Here is a 22,458-nt window from a genome sequence, read left to right as displayed (position 1 = left end):
AAACACTTTACAGTGATGGAAGGGATGAGAAAGTGAGGGAAGGGGAACAATGTTCTATGAAAGCCCTCACACTCTTTTTCTTTAGCAAGGCCATGCGTGATTTGTCACAGTGACCTGGGACTTTGGTCCCCCCCAGAGCCCTCTTGCACTATGAGTGCATTGGCAGATCAAAGACAGTTGGCTTTTTTTCCCCCCAGAGAAGCCATGGATCTAACTAATTGAGAACTCGATAGCCACGAGACATGTGTGTGGGATGTATTTTTTCTGATCTTCTCTAACAGTGTTGGTTTTCTTAGACTCCTCCCTTTTTATTGAGGTGGGGGGGAGCAAGTGGTTGATGTGAATTTTTCTTTTTTTCTTCTTTCTGATCTTTTTTCTATCTGTAAACAAGGGAGTAAGGTTTCACACATTTCACAGAAGAGGGCTTGAGTATTGGCATTATGAAGTGCTTTGTTTTATTTTACTTCAAAAGTTAACATTTTAAGTAACATTTAAGTTACTTAAAAAGGCTGAAACAGACTTTGTGTAGCATACAGTTCAATCAATTTTAATACATGTATGTATTTGTGTAACCACCACCACAATCAAGATCAGAACAGCTCAGTAGTACCATGTCCCCCTCTCCATTCCCTCACACTGTTTCTTTGTAGTCACACCTTCCAAATAAGTTTTGAAGTTATCTTTTTGAAAACTCACTTTCTCATATGAAAGTCTCAATTGCCTTTGATTTGTTCATTTTTATTCAAAGAGGGATCCTAGTTCATTTTTGAAGTAACTCAAAACGACATGGATGGTAAGGTCGCAAGGCTGCTTTTTCTTAATTATAAAAGAGGAAAAAACTGGAAAGATGGCAGCTCTTTCAGTATAAGCTATATAAGGGAAAAAAAACAAACTTGGCTTGTTGCTAGATTGGAATCTGCAAAGAAAACATGCTAAAAAAATCTCCCTTGATGGGGGGGACGGAGGTTTATTTTTTATTTAACAATTTACCCCTTGACACCTGGGAAATGATTAGTTGATGTTTTCAAAGAAGATTAAGTCAGTGTGGTTAATTAACTGTGGTAATCAGGTGACTTAAATCAATTAACTCCTTGTTAACAATTTCCATCAATTTTGTAAATAAATGACTAAATCAGTAAATTGTGCTCTTGAGATTAAAGGCTATTTCCTGATTTATTTTATTGATGACAAATTAGAGATTTTCTCCTTTTCATCTTGTTTCCTCCCTGCCAACCTTACTTTTACAAATGAGAACTCTCAAGGTAGTATAGTTTGAGAGGAGCACACCAGGGTAACTTTTAATATATGGCTTTAAAGAAAAGTCAGACTGAAGGACAGATACCTTTGCTCCCTCATCTTAGCAGATTTTGAAAGAATCATTTAGGGAAATGGAACTTAAAAAGTGTGTACATAATAACATTAAGGGAGAATGCGAATAGCAAATAATCAAACTCACTTTAGGATAAGCTCTTACTTTTAAGTTCCTTAATATTTTATTTTCTTTCCTTTTTCTTTATTTCTTTTTTTAAGATTTTATTTTTTTATTCATGAGAGACAGAGAGAGAGGGAGTGAGAGCGAGAGAGCGAGAGAGAGAGAGAGGAAGAGACATAGGCAGAAGGAGAAGGAGGCTCCCTGTGGCGAGCTCGATGTGGGACTTGATCCCAGGACTCCGGGATCATGACCTGAGCCAAAGGCAGACGTTCAACCACTGAGCCACCCTGGTGTCCCTTTCTTTCCTTTTTCTAAGTTAAAACTAAATGATAGATATAATATGAAACAGAATTTGGCTTTTAGCTAGAAGGAACCGATAACGGATATCTATGCTCTATTTAAAGGAAATTTATAAAAATCTTGGTACTTATTGATTGTACTAGTCTGTAAAGGTTGATTGCAGTTCTAAAATATCATAGAAATATACAACTGAATGTTTTTAGAATCTTTACAATTGAAAATTCTCTTCTCCACGTACATGATTTTGTTGTCTTGGACAACGAAACAGCTGAAACATTAAAAAATGATCCCCCAACCCCTTAAATATGCCATTGCATTTTCTGAGAGGCATTGAATATTCTGGGGATTTGCATTGTAGGACAGATGATTTAAGCTTGTTTAGGATTGCTTCAAAAAGGAATATTTGGCATCTTGAATAACTTCTGAGGAATTAGCACATATTTGCAAAGATTCTGTGCTAAAATCACCCACATTTTATAAAGAGAAGATTCTTAGAATTTCCTTGAAGGTACAGAATGTGGCCTAAATGGTGGGAATGAACTGAAGCCCGTGACATAAACTTAAATCTCTGTCTGCTTAGTAAAACTTTGGGCTTTTCCTACTACTATAGAAGCTTTTTGGTCATGCCCCCAGTACCCCTTCCCCATCAGCCCAAGGATCTCAAGGAAAAACGCTGGACACTGTTAACTTGTGGCCACATCCTTTCTGGGGCTGGGACATTGCCTGATGTTGGAATTTGGAGATTTAGGTCGGTTACTTTCCAGATGTGTACCCCTGGGCCATTTGATCTCTCTGAGCTTCAGTTTCCTTGGACTATAAAATGGGTGTTAGTAATTTCTACCCCTGCAGGCCCCTGAGAATATTTAAAGGACATTTTTAACATGTAAGGTCTTGGCACTTGGTAAGCATTCAGGAAACATTTGGCCCCACAGGGAACCTCGTGTGAAATCATTCATAGTTGACCAGCTCTTGGTTAGGTCATGCAGCAGAACAGCCATCATGCTGTGGTCTTTTGAAATAAAGGAGTCACTTGTCAAATAGTCTATCCATAGAACTTGCTGGGGAAAAATATAGCTTTTATTTTATTTTATTTTTTAAGGGGGTGAAACTATCAAACAAGGAAGCATTAGAAGATAGGCCCTATAACCTGCCTCTCTACCCCAAGAACCTTTGGTTCTTTACTTCTCAGGTCTTGAAAGCACAAAGCTAAAATGTCATATTGCAGAAAATTTCAAACTCTGAATGAATCCAATACTTCCATTTCATATGTTCTGTGTATGTTTCCTGCAAACCTGGTCTCATGCAGGATTTACTGATAAGGTCTTATTATTTTGAGAATAAAAATGATGGAACCAAGAGGCTAAGTAGAGTCAGGTGTGTCCTCTGGTCAAGGAGAAGGATTTCTAGGGGGAAGAGTATATCTGAAGGTGAACACTTGGCTCGTGATGTTTTGGGCAGAATGTGTAAGGATCACAATCAATGATGTATTATTTCTTTTATAATAGTTTTTACTGCATGAAACTAGAACAAGGTCAGTGAGAAGTTCAAGGGAGTGAGAAAGCTGTTAGTCCATTCAGATTTGATTAATAATCAGTGAATATTATCATTAATATATTTAGTCCTATACAGATTTATTGAGATCCTATTGGACCTAGAAGTGGAGTCACAGATGGGAGAAAGCATGTAAATAAACAATTGTGCTAAATGGCAGTGAGAGGTGCTATAGTAGAAGTTTGGGAGCACAGGAAAGGAGCAATGAAGTCAAGTAGGCCTGAGGGTGCCGAGAGCCAAGGAGGACCACGAAGATTACTATTTGAGCTGGGTCTTCAGGAGGGTGTGTCAGCAAGAGATGGAGTTGAAAGAGTGGAGTCTGATGAGACTGTGGAGGACTTTGTATGTCAAGAAGTTTGGTGCTTTTGAAGAAATGTAATGTGCCAAGTGCAATGATCAGACTTCTGTTTTGTAAAGATAATGCTTGCTGCAAGAGGGAAAGCAGATCAACCAGTTAAGTTAGAGGACAGATGATGAGGGTAGAACTAAACATATACATATGGGCCAAGAGGTGATGAGAAGGGTAGAGAGCCATCATGGAATATAAAGAAAGCTTTTATTTGTGGCTCTTTTTGATAATTCCTATTATTTGTTTTTATAAGTTGATATGCTTTATCTATGGGAATATTAGACATGTCTTTTCCATGTACATGCATGTTACATACATTCATAACTACTTGATAGTATTTTCTTGAATCCCCTTGTCTTAAACAGTTCTAGCTTATTGACCATCTGGGTATGATGTGTGATGTCTTTTCTAATTTAGCGTATTGATTCCAAGTTGGGGTGGAGGAATGGAAATGTGTAGGCTTTTTAAAATTTATTTTTATTTTTATTTTTGTCATAATGCCTCAGTGTCATTGTTAGCATTTAGAGGATAGAGGACAGGGATGGTAAACCAACTGTTATATATAGGACAGTTCCATGTGACTAGGAACTGTCTAGCCCTAAATGCCAATGGTGTCTGTGTTGAGGGTCCATCTTGGTTGACAAGGAGTAAAGGGAGGAGTAATACTACTAGTAATAGCTGACATTTACTGAAACCTACCATATAGTCTGTCATATAGCCTGTCACATAGTCATCATAGCCATAGTGTTTAATCCTCACATCAGTCCAAGAAGGTTCTATCCCCATTTTACAAATGAGCAAACTGAGGCAGACTAGGAGGATTGGCTCTGGATCCTGCATGCTTAACTCTAGTACTCTATTATTCCCATATGCTTTACTCTCTTGATTCTGTGACTTATTGAACACATATTCAATTTAGTAAAATCAATCAATCAATTATAAAAGAAGGGAGAAATATATTGTGTACTTATAGTTCATTAAGTCTCAGAATGCATCTCTTGGAAACATTTCGTCTAATTTAGAATACTGGCAAAGTATCACCTCCAAGTGTTTTTTAAAATATGGAAAATTTTTGATCACATTTATGGATTAGGAGAAAACTCTATGAGTAACTCTTACTTGATGGCAAAGCAGTTGGTGCTGAATAGATGTCTTGTGAATTGAACTGACTCTAAGTGGGTTTAGAGGGTGCTATGATTTTGCAAATTCGTTTTTTACTTCACATAAAAGGGAATCTTTCTCAAGCACTTAAGATCTTTGCAATATGAAGGCATGTGTCAGTGATATAGGATGAAGAATGTGTATCTTTCTTGGACAGGCTTTACACTTTCTGGCCTCTGTGGCAGTTCCAGCTTGTTTCATCTGCCAGGCATTCCCTCCCCTCAGACCCAAATATTGTAGCTTCTATGCTCCTTCCTTCACAGGGCCTTTCTCAGTCTCCACTGAATGTTATCAAAACCTCTCTTAAAGCGCTTATCATCGTACCATGAATTATAATTATTTATGTATGTTTTTTAACGCTTCTTATAGAATAGGACCACTAATGCTGAGTTATGTCTGCCCCCTCTGGTATCCTGTGTCTGGCACAAAGCCATATGGAAGCAGGAACTCAAGAAATCTTTGGTTTAGTGGAAAGTTAAAAGAATCACTGAGCATAGTAGAGCAACTCCATCACTTAGGGGAGGTTATAGGACTGCTGTTGCAAAGAAGATTTTGTTTGGCTCGAACAAGGTAAACAGTTGTTTCTCTCATGCCTACCCAGCAGAAGAAGGCTGGTTTGGTACTCCTGCTGTGGTACCTGTCTTCCTGCTCCACCATCCTCTGGTGGTGGCATCCATCTCTAAGTTCACCTCATTGTCCAAAACAACTGCTGTAGCCACAGCCATCCTAACTCTATGGTAGATAGTGGAAATGGAGGAGGAAAAGGAAGGTTGTGCCTTCTGTTAAAAGAGACTTCCCAGAAGTCCTGTACAATACTATTCCTTGCATTTCATCTCATTGATTAAGACTTAGTCCCATGACTGCACTTAGCAGAGGTCTGGGAAATGTAGCCTTTCAGCTAAAGATCTTGTTCACCTGAATAAAATTGCGATTCTCTTTCTGAAAAGGAAGGGGGAATGAATATTGGGGTAGGCCACTGGCCATAGATTGTCAGGTGACACTGAGTATTTGTTCAGCTTTTAGATCACAATTTGGGAGGGACAAAGACAATTTGAACTGAATTTAGAGGAGAGAAACTAGGATGATGAGAGAACTGGAAGCTGTGTTATAGGAGGAGTAATGGAAAAACTGAGGCTGTTTCTTTTGGAGAGGAGAAGAATCAAAGGTACAATGGCTAGCTCTCTCCAAATATTTGAAGGACCATTATGTGGAAGAAGGATAAACCTATTTCAAATGATTCTAAGGAATAGCAAGGAAATTGTAGGCACATAGCATGCACCAACAGGATGTTGGAATTGACATTAAGGTCTTTTCTAAACCTTCAACCTTACGTAATAGAGATGTATTACCATGTATATGCATCATTTTGAGGTTAGAAATATTGCTTGTTCTTTGGTTTCTTTACATCAGAATCCCCCTCCCCCTTTTAATGGTTGTAATGGTGGTCAGCAATAAACATTGTGAAAAGCTCAGGACTTTTTCTCTTGTTAGATGTGACCTCTGTGTCCTTCATGCTTGGCTTTTTTCAAAATGTCATTGAGTCAGAAATGATTCCCATAAGTAGGGTGAAGTCAGAATTCTTAGATTGTAGACACTCAATATGAGGGTTTAGTAATTCCATAATGCCTAACTCAGTAATTCAAGAAATATTGTCACTGTCAACTTCTTTGGACTGAGATATCTGTATTAGGCAGGTGATTAATGTTATTTAGTTAAACAGGAATTCTTTTATTATTACCAAACATTTTAAATACCCCTAAAATATAGCTGCTGAAATGTCTCAAACAGTTATTATCACCAGATAAATTAGCTTTCAGAGAAGGGAGTTAATTTTTTTTCACTAAGTAGTCATGTATTTTTGAAAGTGCATGGAATAGATGTGTGCCCGAAAACTTGCCTGTCTTTGTGAATTAAGTTTTGTTTCTCTAGGCCACATTCATTTTGAATACAGATATGTTTTTCTCTTCTTGTATAAGAAATAGTTAAGGGGAGAGTATAATTTTTTTTTTTTTGAGAGAGAGAGAGAAGGAGAGTGCACCGTAGTGAGAGGACAGAGGGAGAGGGAGAAGGAGAATCTTAAGCAGGTTTCACATGCAGTGGGAAACCCGATGCAGGGCATGATCTCAGGACTCTGAGATCATGATCTCAGCGAAGCTAAGAACTGACTAAGCCACCCAGACAACCCAGGAGAAAGAAAAATAATTTAAGATAAAAGTGATAACTTAGTAAGATAATATTCAAGTTTCTGTATTAAATCAGCTTTTTTTTGGGGGAAAATTTATCATAATTGAGCTAGTTTAAAAAGATTCTCAAACTGGGTTGCAATTATGAATATGGCAATGCTAGAGTATAAGCAAATGTGTATGAAGCAGAAACTATAAAATTCCAAGGGAGACAATATGTAGAATTTAAAAGATCAGAAAACACTTGCCTAAAAATAGTAACAATAACAAACATTTGTTGAATACTTAGTAACATGCTGGGCTCATACTCCTTTTTCTATCTTCATATTATATTAACCTTATGAATAAGAGCTCTTATTATCCTGTTTTTAGATGAGGAGACTGAGGCACAGATTTTTATATTTGGGAGAGAGAGAGAGATTGAGAGAGAGAATGAGCAGGGTAGGGTCAGATGGAGAAGGAGAAGCAGACTCCCCACTGAGCAGGGAGCTGGACATGGGGCTCCATCCCAGGACTCTGAGATCATCACCTGTGCTGAAGACAGACACTTAACCAACTGAGCCACCCAGGGGGCCAACCTCCCTCCTTTTTTAGAGTGCTGTATCAAGTACACAGCCATCTAGTTATTTACACTTTGCCTCTTAATCTTCTATGGAAAAGCTGTTGGTTTTTAGACACACCAGGCTGAATGGAAGAAGGGAAATATACACTCTTAGATTTGACTCCTTCATCAGCCAGTTTTGTAACACTGGACCTCCTTGTGTGTATGTACGTGTATATACATATGTACACATACATTTCACATTGGGTGGAATTGGTAAATCTTATGTTTCCAATAGGAGGTCTTTGAGTTACAAATAGCAGAGTAAGGGGTTTCAGTTCATAAAAGAACCCAAACAACGGTATTTCAATAAATCATGCTCATTTGTTATTTGAGCCTCTCTAGGCCTTTGGAGTCATTGCCTTTGTAATATTTCTTTAAGGCCTTTTTCTTCAGCCTGGAATAGTCTAGGACACATTCACTGATGCAGAGATGTCACCAAATTCTCCTGGGAAGCTTTTGACTGTATTTTAACTGGCCTGTGCATTTATGGAAAAATGCTGTCTCAGTGCAAATGAGATTTTTGGCACCAGCAAAGATGGCCTTGTACATGTACCACCACCTGTGTGGTACGATATTAGGAGCCCCGATAAGATACTTTATCCTCCAAAAATCTGCTCCACCAAGCTGGTGAGGAAGGCATTTGCACATTAGAGAATACTTAAAATGCCACAATTAGAACATTCATTCCTTGGAGGGCTTCCTACTTTCTGCTGAGAGTGCAAATACCCACAGGAGGGCTTTAAAAATCACTTAAACTTTGCTGTTGATAAGTCACTGGAAGCAGATTTGGGGGGTTAGGGTCGAGACCCATGGAAAACTCTAGACCCATTATGGGGATCCAAGGGACAAAGAAGGAAAGGGTTTGTAGACAAGAGTTGGGAAATGAAGCAGAAGTAGGACCATTGAGCTAGATAAGGCCCTCATTGCTTCATTCCTGGACTATCAGAACCTTTCAGGTTTCAGTTGCTTTTCCTTCTTTGTAACTTTGCTTCCCGAACTTAATGTGAAGTGTTGCATGCTCTCAGTAAACAGTGAGAACCAGCTCAGGGAAGAACCAGCTTCACTTAGTTTCTGGCAGGAGATGGGGTGGTTGTATGGGTTTGCTTGCAGAGAGCCAAATTGGTGTTTGACTTGTCGTTACGGTGTCCAGACAGTTGTTATTTTGCCTCCTTAAGAGCATGCAGATTAATGGTCCGCCAGAGATTCAGGAACATGTTTGTTAGATTGAATTGAATTTGGAGTCTCTGTTCTGTAAGGTGGAGAATACTTTGGAAGGTGGTAAGGTCCCAGGGAAGCCTAAGGCTGGGGTCATGACACTGGGATGTTGTTTTTATTCTTCTTTTTGGAAGGATTTACATAAAACCTTTTTCATTTGATTTGAAAGTAACAACTTTATCATCTTAAGCTTTCCTTTGAATGTACTGTAAAGGCATGATCACAAATTATGCCTGTCAAAGAGTATGTTTGCATTTTGTAGCATTTTTCTATTATATAGGAGAAAGTTTTAGAGAACTAGGATACTGAATATGTTAATACTTTTAGGAAGAATTTGAAATATCATTCTTTTGAAACTAGGAACTGGAAAATTTCTGAATTTTCTAAATGGAAAGCTTTGTTTAGCTTAGTTTCAGTTGATTAAAATCCTGAATTTCTTTATATTCTCCCTGTTTCTTTATGTACAAAGATAGAGGCATAAACTGAAGTCAATAGGAGAGCTTGTACAACTGTAAAAAGGTAGTTTGATGTGTAGTATAATGATTCAAGGTCCACTCTGGGAAAGCCTTTATATTTATTATCAAGTCTGTATGTGTGTGCCTGCTGAAATTATACACTTAATAGTATTCCACGTACACGCTCCAGAGGATCACCTGAAACAGAGTGATTTTTTTTAAAAAGTGCTGATTTTATTTATCCATGAGAGACAGAGAGAGAGACAGAGGCAGAGACACAGGCAGAGGGAGAGGGCTCCCTGCAGGGAGCCTGATGTAGGACTCTATCCCAGGACCCCAGGATCATGACCTGAGCCAAAGGCAGCTGCTCAACCACTGAGCCACCCATGTGCCCCTGAAACAGTGATTTTAAAATAGAAGTAATACTACTACTACTAATTATTATTATTATTAATAATAATAATAAAAACAACTCACTGTAGGAAAATAGAAAAATGCATAAAGAAAACCAGTGGCAGGCTTGGTTTTGGGTCCAGCTTGACTTTTGTTTCCTAGAATAAATCTTGATTTTCAGTCTTGTCCTTGACTCCAGACTAGGCCAATTGATAATTTGTTCTTGGGTAGGAGGCAAGGCAACCACCATCCATCCTTGCTCTCAACGCTGAGCTTCAAGCAAGCAAGGTGGGTCAGAGTTTAGAAGATCTCTCTTGATCATAACAAACAGCTGTTATCTGGTGGAGGTATTGATTTCTGAATATTTTATTGCTTGGACTGTTAGAATGCTCCAGTTGGATGATGTGTAGGAGTACCCGGGAGGGAACCAGCCTTCAAGGAAGGACTGCTGTACTTCTAACATTATGCTGGTGGTTTGTAAGGACTCTTTAGTCCTCACCAAAACCTGATTTGCAGGTCAGAAATTTTGCAGGTAAGGATCCTGTGTAGCAGAGGTTTTAAATCCAAGTCCACCAAGCTAAGCCAGTTAAGCAACAAATATTTATTGAGTGAAGAGTCAATAGTCAATAAGACATAGTTCCTGCCCTCACGGAACTTAGGATGATGTGAAGTGGGGGAGGAGAAAAAGAATGATGTGGGGACTGCTAGTGCTATTACAAGGCTTGAACCCCATGTTTATATGTCTCTTGTCTCTTAACTCTAGTATTTTCTCCATTAAGATATTATTTTAGTTCTTTTTGGTAAAATCTGAATTTTTTTTACCAAATTTAATTGAAATATTTTTAAATTATCACAATATCTAAGGACTCATTCTGAATATTGGCTCATTCATTTATTGTCACAGGACTATAACCGTACATATCCAGTTTCTAGAATTGAAACAGCCAACTAAAAACTCTTGTTTTTGATCAAATCCCTAGTATCAGTTTATTTTTTGTGATTGCCTTTTTAAAAAGTGTAATATAGACAAAATTCCAATAGGTGATGGTTTTAATTACTTGTATGTTAGTAAAACTTTTATTGTATATACTTTCTACATACCTAGTTTATTTCTGGAACTACTACTTTTTTCCAGCATTAAAATTCTAAGATTTTATTTTAATGCATAGTTAAAAATGACAGTAGGTTCTTTACTGTCATTACTTATGATATTTATAGTACAGATTAGGTAAAATCTTAGGAAATATACTCCACACTGTTTTTCCTGCTTCTGACAACCACTGCAGATGGACTAATAATTTTATTTACACTGCTTTTAATATTAGGAAATTTAAATTCACCATTTGTAGTCAGAAAGCCAGACACCATTTTATTATGTACAGGTATCAGCGGGAGACAATATAGTAATGTTGATTCTGTGTCAATAAGCTATTTTGTTTCAAGTCATCGTAATCACATAATAGCACAAAGTGATGACATTTATAGAGCCTGGAAGTGATTTGGAGACCTATAAATGCTCTGTGAGCCCAGGCATAACAAACCAGGGCCAAGGGACTGCTAGTATAACAGATAACCTGCTGGTGAGGCATGTCCTAAAGTTCTTTTCGCTCAATCTGTTAAGATCAATACAGCAGAATAGACAGGAAATTTAGTTCACTGAAACATGAAAGTCTTTGCAAATATAAGAGATCCTATTTTATAGATTTCCAAGTTAACAATGTCGGCCCTACCTTTGACTCTGTGTAGGGAGAATAAAATCATGATTCTGTTATGTTTGCAAATTACTTATAATTCAAATTACAAATTTGATTTGTGGAATCAGATATTCTTGTAGCCTTTTGCGAGGGGGTTGTGGTGCAGAGTACTTTGTCTACTCCAGAGGAGTCCTGGATATAATGTTTTGTATAACACCGAGTCCTATCCTTTACTGAATAAGCAGAGAATGCCTCGAACATATACATAGGCTCCCAAGGATTTGGGGTCGACTTCTTCAAGTCTTTCTGATCTCTCATGCCAGGTCAGTATGGAAGATGATTGTTGATTTGTTAATTAGATCAGAAGAATCAGTGACTCTAAACAGCAGGATCCATCATAAAGTCTACAAATCATCAAGATTTCAAGATTTTATCAGTTTTTTGGAAATCATCTTGGCTTTACCTGTGTATTCTAATGCATCATATATGGTTTATTTATTGAGCATCATCTGGGTACTAGCAGGACTGCACTGGGCACTAGGATTACAGAGGTATTTATTCCTGCCATTAGGAACTCAGTTTAGAATAAGGGCTCTGTTGATAGGATTCTTAATCGAATCCTGCCACCTTGCTATCACTCTTCTTTTGATCACTTAATCTCATCTACTTCTCCTGTTCTTTAGTTTTCATCTGTCAGGTCATAATGGGAGAATTTTGACCTTCTGCCTATAAAATTCTTTGTGAGCTCTAACTTTTCACTAGAAGGGAAAAAATACAAAAATACTGTGTAAAACATCAACAAAACCAATTTTTAAAAAAGAGTGATGATACATTTTAATTTCAGACAGTGATTTCAGTTTACCAGATGATTGATTATCAGTACTTATTGCCCAAGAACAGACTTTTAAACTTATTGGTAGAATTATTTTCACATTCTTGCTGCACAATATTTAAGAGTTTAAGAAAATTCTTTGCTGGCGGAAACTATACAAGTCCATAGCTAAATCATCAAGGTTGAATCATATGTGTGTGTACCCCAACTGGTCTTCTAACAAGTGAACTATGATAAGAGTCAGTGTTTGTGTAAATAACAAGATAATGAGCTCTATAATAAGCATCAACATTCCTGATCCAGAGTTGTCATCACACTTTCTTATTGACATGGAGGCATTGGTTGCTTTAGAGTAAATTTTATATAAATTGATCTCTACTTTCCGAAAATGTACACATTTAGAATGAGAGGTTATTTAGTTCCTAGCATGAGATTTGTGACCTATAAGCCCACTTAACAATTATGTACTGGTCCAATCTGGGTTTGGGCCATAGCTAAATAAGTTACCATTTTGAACTAAATTGAGAAGAGGATGCAAGATGCTAAGTCCTATTAAATTCAGTGTCTGGACACTGATTGCTAACTTTAACACCTCCCCTTGGTGTTCCTAAATAACATGGAATAAGGGAGAAGGAATACAGCAAGGTGTTTGTATGATTCACTCAAGATCTATGTGGCAGTCACAGGTGATTCAATCTGTGACTATAGAGAATCACCAAATCCACCAATTGGGAATTAATTTCTCCTTCTGCTGCTATTGTTACAATTTTCAGTATCAAGTCATTGTTCATTTGATAACCTGGTGATCTCATCTGTGTGTTAAGACGATCAAATTAGCATTGATGCTATCAGCTTTAACACATCTGTAGCAATTTGATATATGGTTCAACACTTGGGCTAATGAATCAGAAAAACCCTGGTTCCCTGGTGTGATGGTGTCTATAAAGTAGTGTTTGGGTTGAGAGTGAGTCTATTGCATCATATATAAGCCTTAGGCAGAAAAGCTGCCTGACTGCAGATGTATGTAGTCCCTTATTTCTCACAAGTACCTATTTTCTTTTTTCATGTTTGATTCCATTCAGCCATTTTCCAGTAATTTACATTTGCTAGTCATGAAGCCATATAGGAATACTTTGGGGAATTGGGGTTGGAAATCAGCACTTAAATCAGGGTGATTCAAAGTTTTGTACAAGGCCTGTTAAATTATTAAGTGCTGAAGGGTGTTTTACTCTTTTCGTATATATAGGTTGATTCATTAGTTCCTTCTTTACCCAAGCAGGTGACTATTTTAAATTTTCTTCTATTTGGGTAGTGTTCTTTTTTTTTTTAATTTTTATTTATTTATGATAGTCACACACAGAGAGAGAGGTAGAGACATAGGCAGAGGGAGAAGCAGGCTCCATGCACCGGGAGCCCGACGTCGGATTCGATCCCGGGTCTCCCCGATCGCGCCCTGGGCCAAAGGCAGGCGCCGAACCTCTGCGCCACCCAGGGATCCCGGGTAGTGTTCTTTATAGCATTCTGTAAGCGTAGCTCTTTGGCCAATAAAGAGGTAGATAACCAGTTAGTCCCTTGGAAGGGAGTGGGGATGAGGGTCTTAGACTTCTTTCAAGTGGAGGAGGAGTCCATCCACAGGAAGCTCAGTGACTTAGCTGATAGAGAAAGTTCTTCATGAATTATTTGGGGGAGTGCAGAAAAGACTTAACAGAAACTGTCCGTGTTTTGGTACTGGCTGACAAAAGGTTTTCATTGCTGAGTGTTCTTGGTAAGAATTTGGAGATTCTTTTGAATGTTTTAGGCACACATGTGATTACCAATTTATATTTTATTAAATTTTTTTTTAAGTGTATGTGTCAGGGATTAGGAGAGGACATTTGAAGAACTTATTTTTTGTTATGATACTTACACTGGGAGGAAAAGTTCGTTCCATGAAGCAGGTGTGTCTATGACTTTATTTTTCCTAATATTGACCCTTTTACGTTAATGAAGAATTGCTTGAGGATTTCAGACTCCTGGCTTGTTTTTTTTTTTTTTTTTTTCTGTGACTCCCCTCACCCCTGAATGGGTAAGCCTGCGGACGCACCGTGGAACATTCCAGGGTGAAGCAGACCTCCCTGGAACTTAGATTCTTTATCACACTCCCAGGGGAGTTCATTTCAAGTTGCTGGTACGAGGAGCTGCAGCATGATATTGCCCAATCCCAGGCTCTCTTATTGCTGGGTGGGAGGGAGTGGGATTGCTGTTTAAGAAATTTTATTATCTTCAGAAGGAAAGAATTTATTATAGGGGTTTTCTTAGAAGATCTCTTTCATGTGGGTTAAGATGTTTTGAGCTTTGAATCTACAAGCTGCTTACAGATTCTAAGTTGTTTTGAGGGTGGTACCACCACTCTCAAGGGATGTTTGGACACGTATAGGGTGTTCTTTGTTGTCACAGTGATTCCAGGGAAGGGCACTACTGGCATTCCACATAAGAGGCCCAGAGATGCTATATATCCAGCTTTGCCCCAGGCAATTAAATAATTGTCCCACTCCAAATGCCAATTGTGTCCTCTTCAGAACCCCTGAGAAGTGCGGTTTTATTTATAATGCTCTGCAGTGCAGGTTGATAGTCTGGTTGTCAAGATTAAGGGGTGCTCAATGAAATATAAGTAGAATACAAAAGACTAGGGGGAAGAGGAAGAAGACAGGTAGCTAGCATATAAATGAAAATGAGGAATTGCTCAGGTAGAAAAAGTGGAAACAATTTCCCACTTCTCAGATTGAGAGGCTACGTTGATAGTGCATCACATTATCCTGCTGGCTTTTTGGTCATTGAAAAGGCACTTTTAAAAAATTATGAAGCAAATATTTAAGCAATCTTTGAGATCAATTATCCAAAGGGCTGACTGAATTCTGTAGGCTGGATGGTGAGAAACATTCAGCTTCAAGAGGCCAGCAGGGAAAGGACACTAAGCTACCCTTTGGTGCACCTGTAGAATCTGCTGGTCATTTGTCATGCAAGGGGACCAGGCCTGGGCCAAGTGGAGGAGCTGCAAGATAAGACCCATCTTTGCCAGAAGCCTCTTTTTTTCCTTAAGATTTATTTATTATTTTAGACACACACAGAGAGAGTGCATGTGAGCAGGGGTAGAGGCAGAAGGAGAGGAAGAGAATCTAAAACAGACTCCCTGCTGAGCATGGAGCCAGTCATGGGGCTTGACAAAGGGCTCGATTTCACAACCCTGAGATCATGATGGGAACCAAAATCGAGTCAAAGGCTTAACCAACTGAGTCACCCAGGTGCCCCATCTCCTAGCAGCCTTTTGGTGGATCACTGACTAGCTTACTCACCAAGCTCATTCACACTGTGGCTCAGTTTCTGGGGTATGAAGTGGAGCCCTGAGCCCTTTTCATGACCAAAGTCTGTATCCCTGTCCAGGATTACATCTATGCAGAGCCACTTTTAGTTTTAACATAGTTACTGGCACTAATGATCTCTAGACTTTCCTGCAGTCAACCCATTTGTCAGGTCACTTGTTTGCTTGACATTTATGGTACTTTATTCTCCATCTCCCCAACCTTGTCCTGCCCTCACAAGAGGTTCCCTGCACTTGTCTCACAGAGGCCTCCCCATTAAGCTCTCACCTATGTTGGGCTTCTCTCAAATTGTTTGAACCTTATACAAAGTGCTGGTCCCTTCTCTTTGCTAATCCTACCCATCCACAATGGCCCATGCAGTCTTACTCTCCTTCATGAAGCCTTCTCTAATTACTCCAGCTTGTGGTATTAGTTTTTTCCTCCTTGAGACCCTTTGATTTTTTTAAAAGATTTTATTCATTTATTCATGAGAGACAGACAGAGAGAGAGAGAGAGAGAGAGAGAGAGAGAGAGAGAGGCAGAGACACAGGCAGAGGGAGAAACAGGCTCCATGCAGGGAGCCTGATGTGGGACTCGATCCCGGGTCTCCAGGATCACACCCTGGCTGAAGGCGGCGTGAAACCACTGTGCCACTGGGGCTGCCTGAGACCCTTTGATTTTTATTGTCTGTGCTGCTTATTCAGAACCAAATCACCTACAGTCATATGACACGGCTTTGGAGCTGGACTACATAGGTCTGAATCCCTGTTCCTTTACTTACTAGTTAGTTGTGAGATTTGGTCAAGCCTCAGTCTCCTCATCTATAAAACGGGACTATTAATACTGTTTCATGGGATTGTTGTGATGATAAGTGAGATAATCTACAGAAAACACTTAAAATACATGGCTAATTTATATCATATAACTCTTGTCCCCGATAAATTTATAAGCTCTATTGAAAAAAGGACCATATTTTAACTTTCTTTGTTTCTTCCACAAGCCCTAGAGCCATGTCTTGTACATAGTAGGTATAAATTTTTTTGTGGCTTTAGTGAATCTGATATCATATACTTCTGGTTCTTTTTTTTTTTTTTTGACTGCACTTACGTGAGTGAGATGTGTACGTGATCACTCATCAAGTGGCTTTGTGGGTTTTGCTTCAAAGTCCTTGAATTCTTGAAATGTCTTCTTAATGGTGTTTTGACGTAATCAGCCATCAGGGCTCTGAAACAATAATTTGGAAAAAAACAGTCGACTCAGTAGTTTGTAAACTGGATTAAAAAGCAAAAAGAACTCCGGCCTCTTATTTGACAACCTATTAGGGAAACCAGGCAGCTAGAATGTTGCACAGGAAGAGAGTAGTTCATCAGTTGAACATGGACTATTCCACCAGTTGATATTAGGCAGAGTAGGATCTTCCACATAATTTGTTATGCTTGGCTGTCATGACTGCAGTGTAAAGTTTTGGAAATAAACAAGTGACTCTCAGTCTTTGAAGGGAACAGGCCTTGTTGGTGTGGATAAGGTGTGAGAGTTGTAGGGAATTCTTGCCCAATTTATAAACATAAAAAATATGTCAAAATAAAAAAGTACAGGAAAAGTGAAGCAAGAATTATGATTGAATTAAGGAATTGCCTCTTACACTTTTTTTTAAAAAATAAAGATTTTATTTATTTATTTGAGAGACAGAGACAGAGCAGGAGTAGGGAGGAGAGGGAGAAGCAGACTCCCTGCTGAGCAGGGAGCCTGACATGGGGCTTGATCCCAGGACCTTGAGATCATGACCTGAGCTGAAGGTAGATGCTTAACCGACTGAGCCACCCAGGAGCCTCTGTCATGTACTTTTACATGACATATCTTTAAAAAGAGCTCATACACCTCCTCAGGTAGACCCAAGTGTCTGGAAGGCCCAGCACATGTTAAGAGGATCTAACAGGAAAATAGGATTTGCCATAGAAATTACCTTACTCTGTTAATTTTGGACAATGTTCCATTGACTACGACTTGCCTTTCTCTTTTGAGAAAAGAATTTATGAGAAAAAAAAAGAAACTCTCACTAAGCAAGGGTAAAAGAATCAAACCTTTTAATGTGACTCAATATTTTTCTCTTTAAAATTTCTGGGCATTCCTCTTTCAAGGAATTGCAAATTATTCCAGATTTCATTTTCCTTTCTGAGGATTTAAGATAACAAACAAACTCCTATAAAGTGTTATTGTATGTCTTGATGGTTTTATATATATATATAATGGCTTTATATATATAATGATACCAAGAGGCTGAATTTTATGAAGAGGAATTTTCATTACCTGATAAGTATGCCTTGACTATCCCCAAGTGCCTAGCACTGCGCTTAGAGGCTGTAAAGAATACAGAAGTGGTGTACTTTCCCTGCACTTGAAAAACAAATGACTTCTTTCTTCCTTGAGGCATTAACTGTTTCTCTAATATCTTAACACTTTCTTAGTCCAACACTTAGCCCGGGAAGCTTGGGATATGGTTATTTCACTTGTTTTTCTACAGTTTGGGGTTTTATAAGATTGGAAAACAAATTTATCCTTAGTCTAATTTAATGTTTTTTTGAAGAGATTGAACCTCTTTTTTTGATGTCCCTGGCTTGTTTTTGATTGTAGCAAATTTTCCTAAGCCAAAGAATTTTTATGTGCAGTGTTTGTTGCCAGATAGACTACTCTTCTCCAACTGAATTATATGAGCATATGGTGTGGTATGGATTCCACACTAGCCCAATTCACGAATTCAGCTAATGTGGATAGCAACTTTGGAAAAAAGTCAAATTTTTACATTCTTTCTTGAGCTTGGTGAAATAACTTTTTTCTTTTCCTTTTTGCTTTCTGTTTTTCCTTTTTTGGTATAAGGGAACACAGAGCAGTGGTCAATATAGCACAGATGCCAGAACTAGAACTGTCAGGTCCAAATCTTTGCTTTGCACTTGCTTGCTGTTTGATCTTGGGCAAGTTACTGAACTGCTCTGTGCCTCAAGTTCTTTATTTGTGAAATGTTCATAATAATCACATCTATCTTTTAGGGTTGTTATGGAAGTTAAATGACTTGAAGTTGGCAAAGTGTTTAGAATGATGCATGCCATTTACGTGCCACACGAGTATTTTTCATCTTTGCATCAATCTATTTTGATTATTGGAAAAGGCCAGGGATGGTGCTGGGGAAGTAGGATGTTCATTTAGTCCTAATGGCTTCTTGTCAATGGCTGTGCCTGGTTCTTAACAAAAGGTTATTATTTATTTATTTATTTATTTATTTATTTATTTATTTATTCATTTATTTTTTAGAGAGAGATTGAGAGAGAGAGCAAGGAGCTTGATGCAGGGCTCGATCTCACAACCCTAAGATCATGACCTGAGCTGAAATCAAGAGTTGGACACTTAACCAACTGAGCCACCCAGGAGCCCTTTAACAAAGATTTTTTTATTTCAGTGTGGATTATCAAATATACCTTCTTGGCTCTTATTAGAGGGAAAATATTTTAAAGTTATGAAAGTTACTGTTTGTAAAATTGCCTCTAGGTTAAAACTGGATTAATAGTTATGGATGTTTAGAGACTATTTGAAAAAAAATTTAATTTTGCTGTTTTTAGATTTTTTTTTTTCTCCACAAATATTTAGCTCCAGTGTATGAAATCCCTCTCCCTGCTTTTTTGGACTTTAAATTATTAAACAATAAGATGTAGATACCTTTGGTGGAGTGGAGAGTAAAGGCTACTTGTTTAAAACAAAAGAGAACAAATGCAGTGCTTACAGATCAGTTGAAATCAGGGGCACCTGCAATTGTTATCAGAGCTTTTCACTAGTAGTTTGCTTTTAAATAGCACATACTTCCTTTATAATAAAATGAATGACAGGCTTCTGACACCAGTGGAGCATCTTGGTTGATCCCTGGGAGGCCACCCAGCAATGATAAAGGATCAGTTTGTTTTTTCTGGAGAGGTATTTCCAAACAATAGTCATTTGGGAGTTGTAACAGGCAAGGAAGGTAATATTGAAAAGGTGAACTTGACAGATGAATTATCATGGATCTGTTGGTAAATTAAGTAAATTGATTTTGATATATTACTGCAGATAACTGAGTATTTGGGAGATCAAACGTGAAAAAACACTGACTAGAAAAGAGTTAATTGCAAAATTTCCCCTATCAATTTCATTTTTTAATATATTTTATGTAACTGGCTTTGAAGTAATTTAAAAATGACTTTTGGGTATATATTTTGTGTCCTTTTAATGATGTGTTTAACTTCATATTTTTGCAAAAATAAAAGAAAATCTGACTTGTAATAAAAATTGCTTAAGAATTATGTATTTTATAACAGGCTATAAATTGTTTTAAGAATTTATTTTCTTCTCTATACTCAGTTTCTAAGTTTATGCTTTTCTTTTTTTCATAGCAATATGAAACTCTTTGTAAGTAGACTGACCTTTAGATTGCTATAATTTTTCAACCAGAAATTATTAGATACTAAAGGAGACAAATGTACTGAACTTACAAATGTGTTATGTTGGATTACTAACAATAGACCTAATTGATAAAAGTGATTTAATATATGTTGTGTTAATAGCTAAACCTCCAAAGCCACTAATCTCCCATGGAAATATTGCTTTGTAGAACAAAATCCAATGAGAAGTTCTGGGATTCCAGAGTGAATTTGTACATTCCTTAGGGGCATTTTTGCAAGGGAGGTTGTTGTGTTTTAAAGGTAGTTGATAAGAGACCTGCACCACCAACCCCAGACCTGCACCACCAACCACCATCGTGCATTAGTCTATAGAAGGTATTTGGGTGTACGTATTCCTGTACCACTCGGTACCACCATTTAGCCAAGGGAAGTTTCTGACCATTTGCAGCGTACATTATAAATCAGGATGTCACTACCAGACAATCAGATTTGAACATTCCATGAACAAAGTAGCCTATATCCCCTAGGAATAGATCACTTAACTATGTTTATGTCATGCTGTTGATATGCCTGCATTTACACAAGTCAGGATAGCAGATTGTTTATTTATTTTAGGAGTAGATAATTGATCTGTATATTTACCTAATTTTGGGTTAATTAGCCAATAACTGAAATAGGTAATTTAGCATGATTGCTTAAATACATGAGGAAAATAGTTGTATTCTTCCAAACTTCGAAATTACTCCTACCACTTTGGGCTTGTGAAAGAATAATTTTGAGTCTACTCCAACCAAGTTAGGCTGATGTTGGCTGATCTCTTTAAAAAAATTTCCTACTTGGCACATAATACGTGGGGAAGTCACTGGTCGGATATTTGGGGAAACTCAGAAGGTTTCCAACTGCCAAATTAGTCCCCTGGGGAGACCTGGGAAAATTGCTGGATATAGTGGTTGAATGAAATAAATGTATTTAAGCTATGTTCTCTTTCTGCTATTACTAGAGGAAATCACTGCCACTTGGGAATGTAGTAACTTTGGGGGTCAAATTTGAGCACTCTGGTTGGGTGCAGAGATTTTTCTTTGGTAGGTTTTTCTTTTTTTTGACTTAAAAATTTTTTGTTTGGGAAGATGAACTGACAGAGCTGGGATCTTACAAAGTTGTTAAACAAAAAGCCAAAATATTGGTCTGAATCTAAGAATGAAGGACCATAAATTGCTATCTATGATTTGGTAATAAAAGGGCACTTAAAAAAAATAAAGAGCAGGGAACTTGAAAAAAGAAAAAAGCACAGTCAAGCAAATGAAGTTACTCATGGTATCAATCAGAGATAATCACCATTAATATTCTGGCCTTTTTCTACACTTTTATTTCTCCATATATAACTCTGTTATAGGTGAAATTTTACATCCTCATCTTTGTTACATATTATAAATATTTAAATCATTTAGAAGTTCTACATAACCATTTTAATGAGTTCTTAATATGTCAAAATAAAGCTATAAGAAAACTTTATCCTTTTCTTATTATCAAACATCTAGATAGTTTGCAAATTATTGTAAGTAATATTGTGATTAAAATCTCCATATGAGTAATAGTGAAAGGGAATATAAGGGAAGGGAGAAGAAATGTGTGGGAAATATCAGAAAGGGAGACAGAACGTAAAGACTGCTAACTCTGGGAAACGAACTAGGGGTGGTGGAAGGGGAGAAGGGCGGGGGGTGGGAGTGAATGGGTGACGGGCACTGGGGGTTATTCTATAGGTTAGTAAATTGAACACCAATAAAAAATAAATTAAAAAAAAATCTCCATATGTAAATCTTTGTCTAATTCTCTGATTAGTTCCTTAGGGGGGAAAAACACCTAAAAATAAAAGAACTAAGAATAAGCACTTTTAAAAAACAAAATACATGTTGTCAAATTTCTTTCTGGACTGGTTATATCAAGGCACACTCTAGTCAGCCGTGTGCAGAAATGACCTCTTCTTGAATACCCTGAAACAGAAAATACAATAATCATTATAAAAATGTTTTCCTAATTTTGTAAGTCATACTCCTTTGATTACTAATTCACTGCATAATTTTTCATTTTTATAAAAAATTGTATTTCTTTGGTTAAATATCTGCATGGATAGGTTTTTATTTTTATTTTATTTTATTTTATTTTATTTTATTTTATTATTTTATTTTTTATGGATAGGTTTTTAAACTGGTTTTCTTTTGCTTGTGGAGTTACAGAATGTGGAAGTGAGGATTTTCGCTGTGAAGATGGGCAATGTATCTCTGCATCCTGGAGGTGTGATGGGACCAGAGACTGCTTGGATGACACAGATGAAATCGGCTGCCGTAAGTGAGGAGGGGCTGGGCAAAGCTCTGTTGTGAGTGGCATTAGTGCTTCCTGCTGAATTCAGCTGTACCGAAGATAAAGAGCCATGCCTTTAGTGATAGATTTGGGACTGGACTCAAGTCTTTTGAGATCTTTGTGGCTGAAGAGAACTGATGGCATTAATAATTCTGAAGAAGGGGTTCAA

At 37.7% G+C, this 22,458-nt stretch overlaps 1 protein-coding gene across 1 annotated transcript in view; it reads left to right on the top strand.

Annotated features, from left to right (window-relative positions):
* Positions 1–22,458, top strand: part of LRP2 (LDL receptor related protein 2) — a 196,572-nt gene that overhangs the window by 14,022 nt on the left and 160,092 nt on the right. The window contains exon 2 of the mRNA XM_038584752.1: positions 22,166–22,273. Coding sequence (XP_038440680.1) covers positions 22,166–22,273 — 108 coding nt within the window. The remainder of the gene's footprint in view (positions 1–22,165; positions 22,274–22,458) is intronic.

Source organism: Canis lupus, chromosome 36 (assembly GCF_011100685.1).
Source record: "Canis lupus familiaris isolate Mischka breed German Shepherd chromosome 36, alternate assembly UU_Cfam_GSD_1.0, whole genome shotgun sequence".
Taxonomy (NCBI): Eukaryota; Metazoa; Chordata; class Mammalia; order Carnivora; family Canidae; genus Canis; species Canis lupus.
Note: the sequence above shows the minus strand (reverse complement) of the source record. Positions and strands in the feature narration are given on the sequence as shown.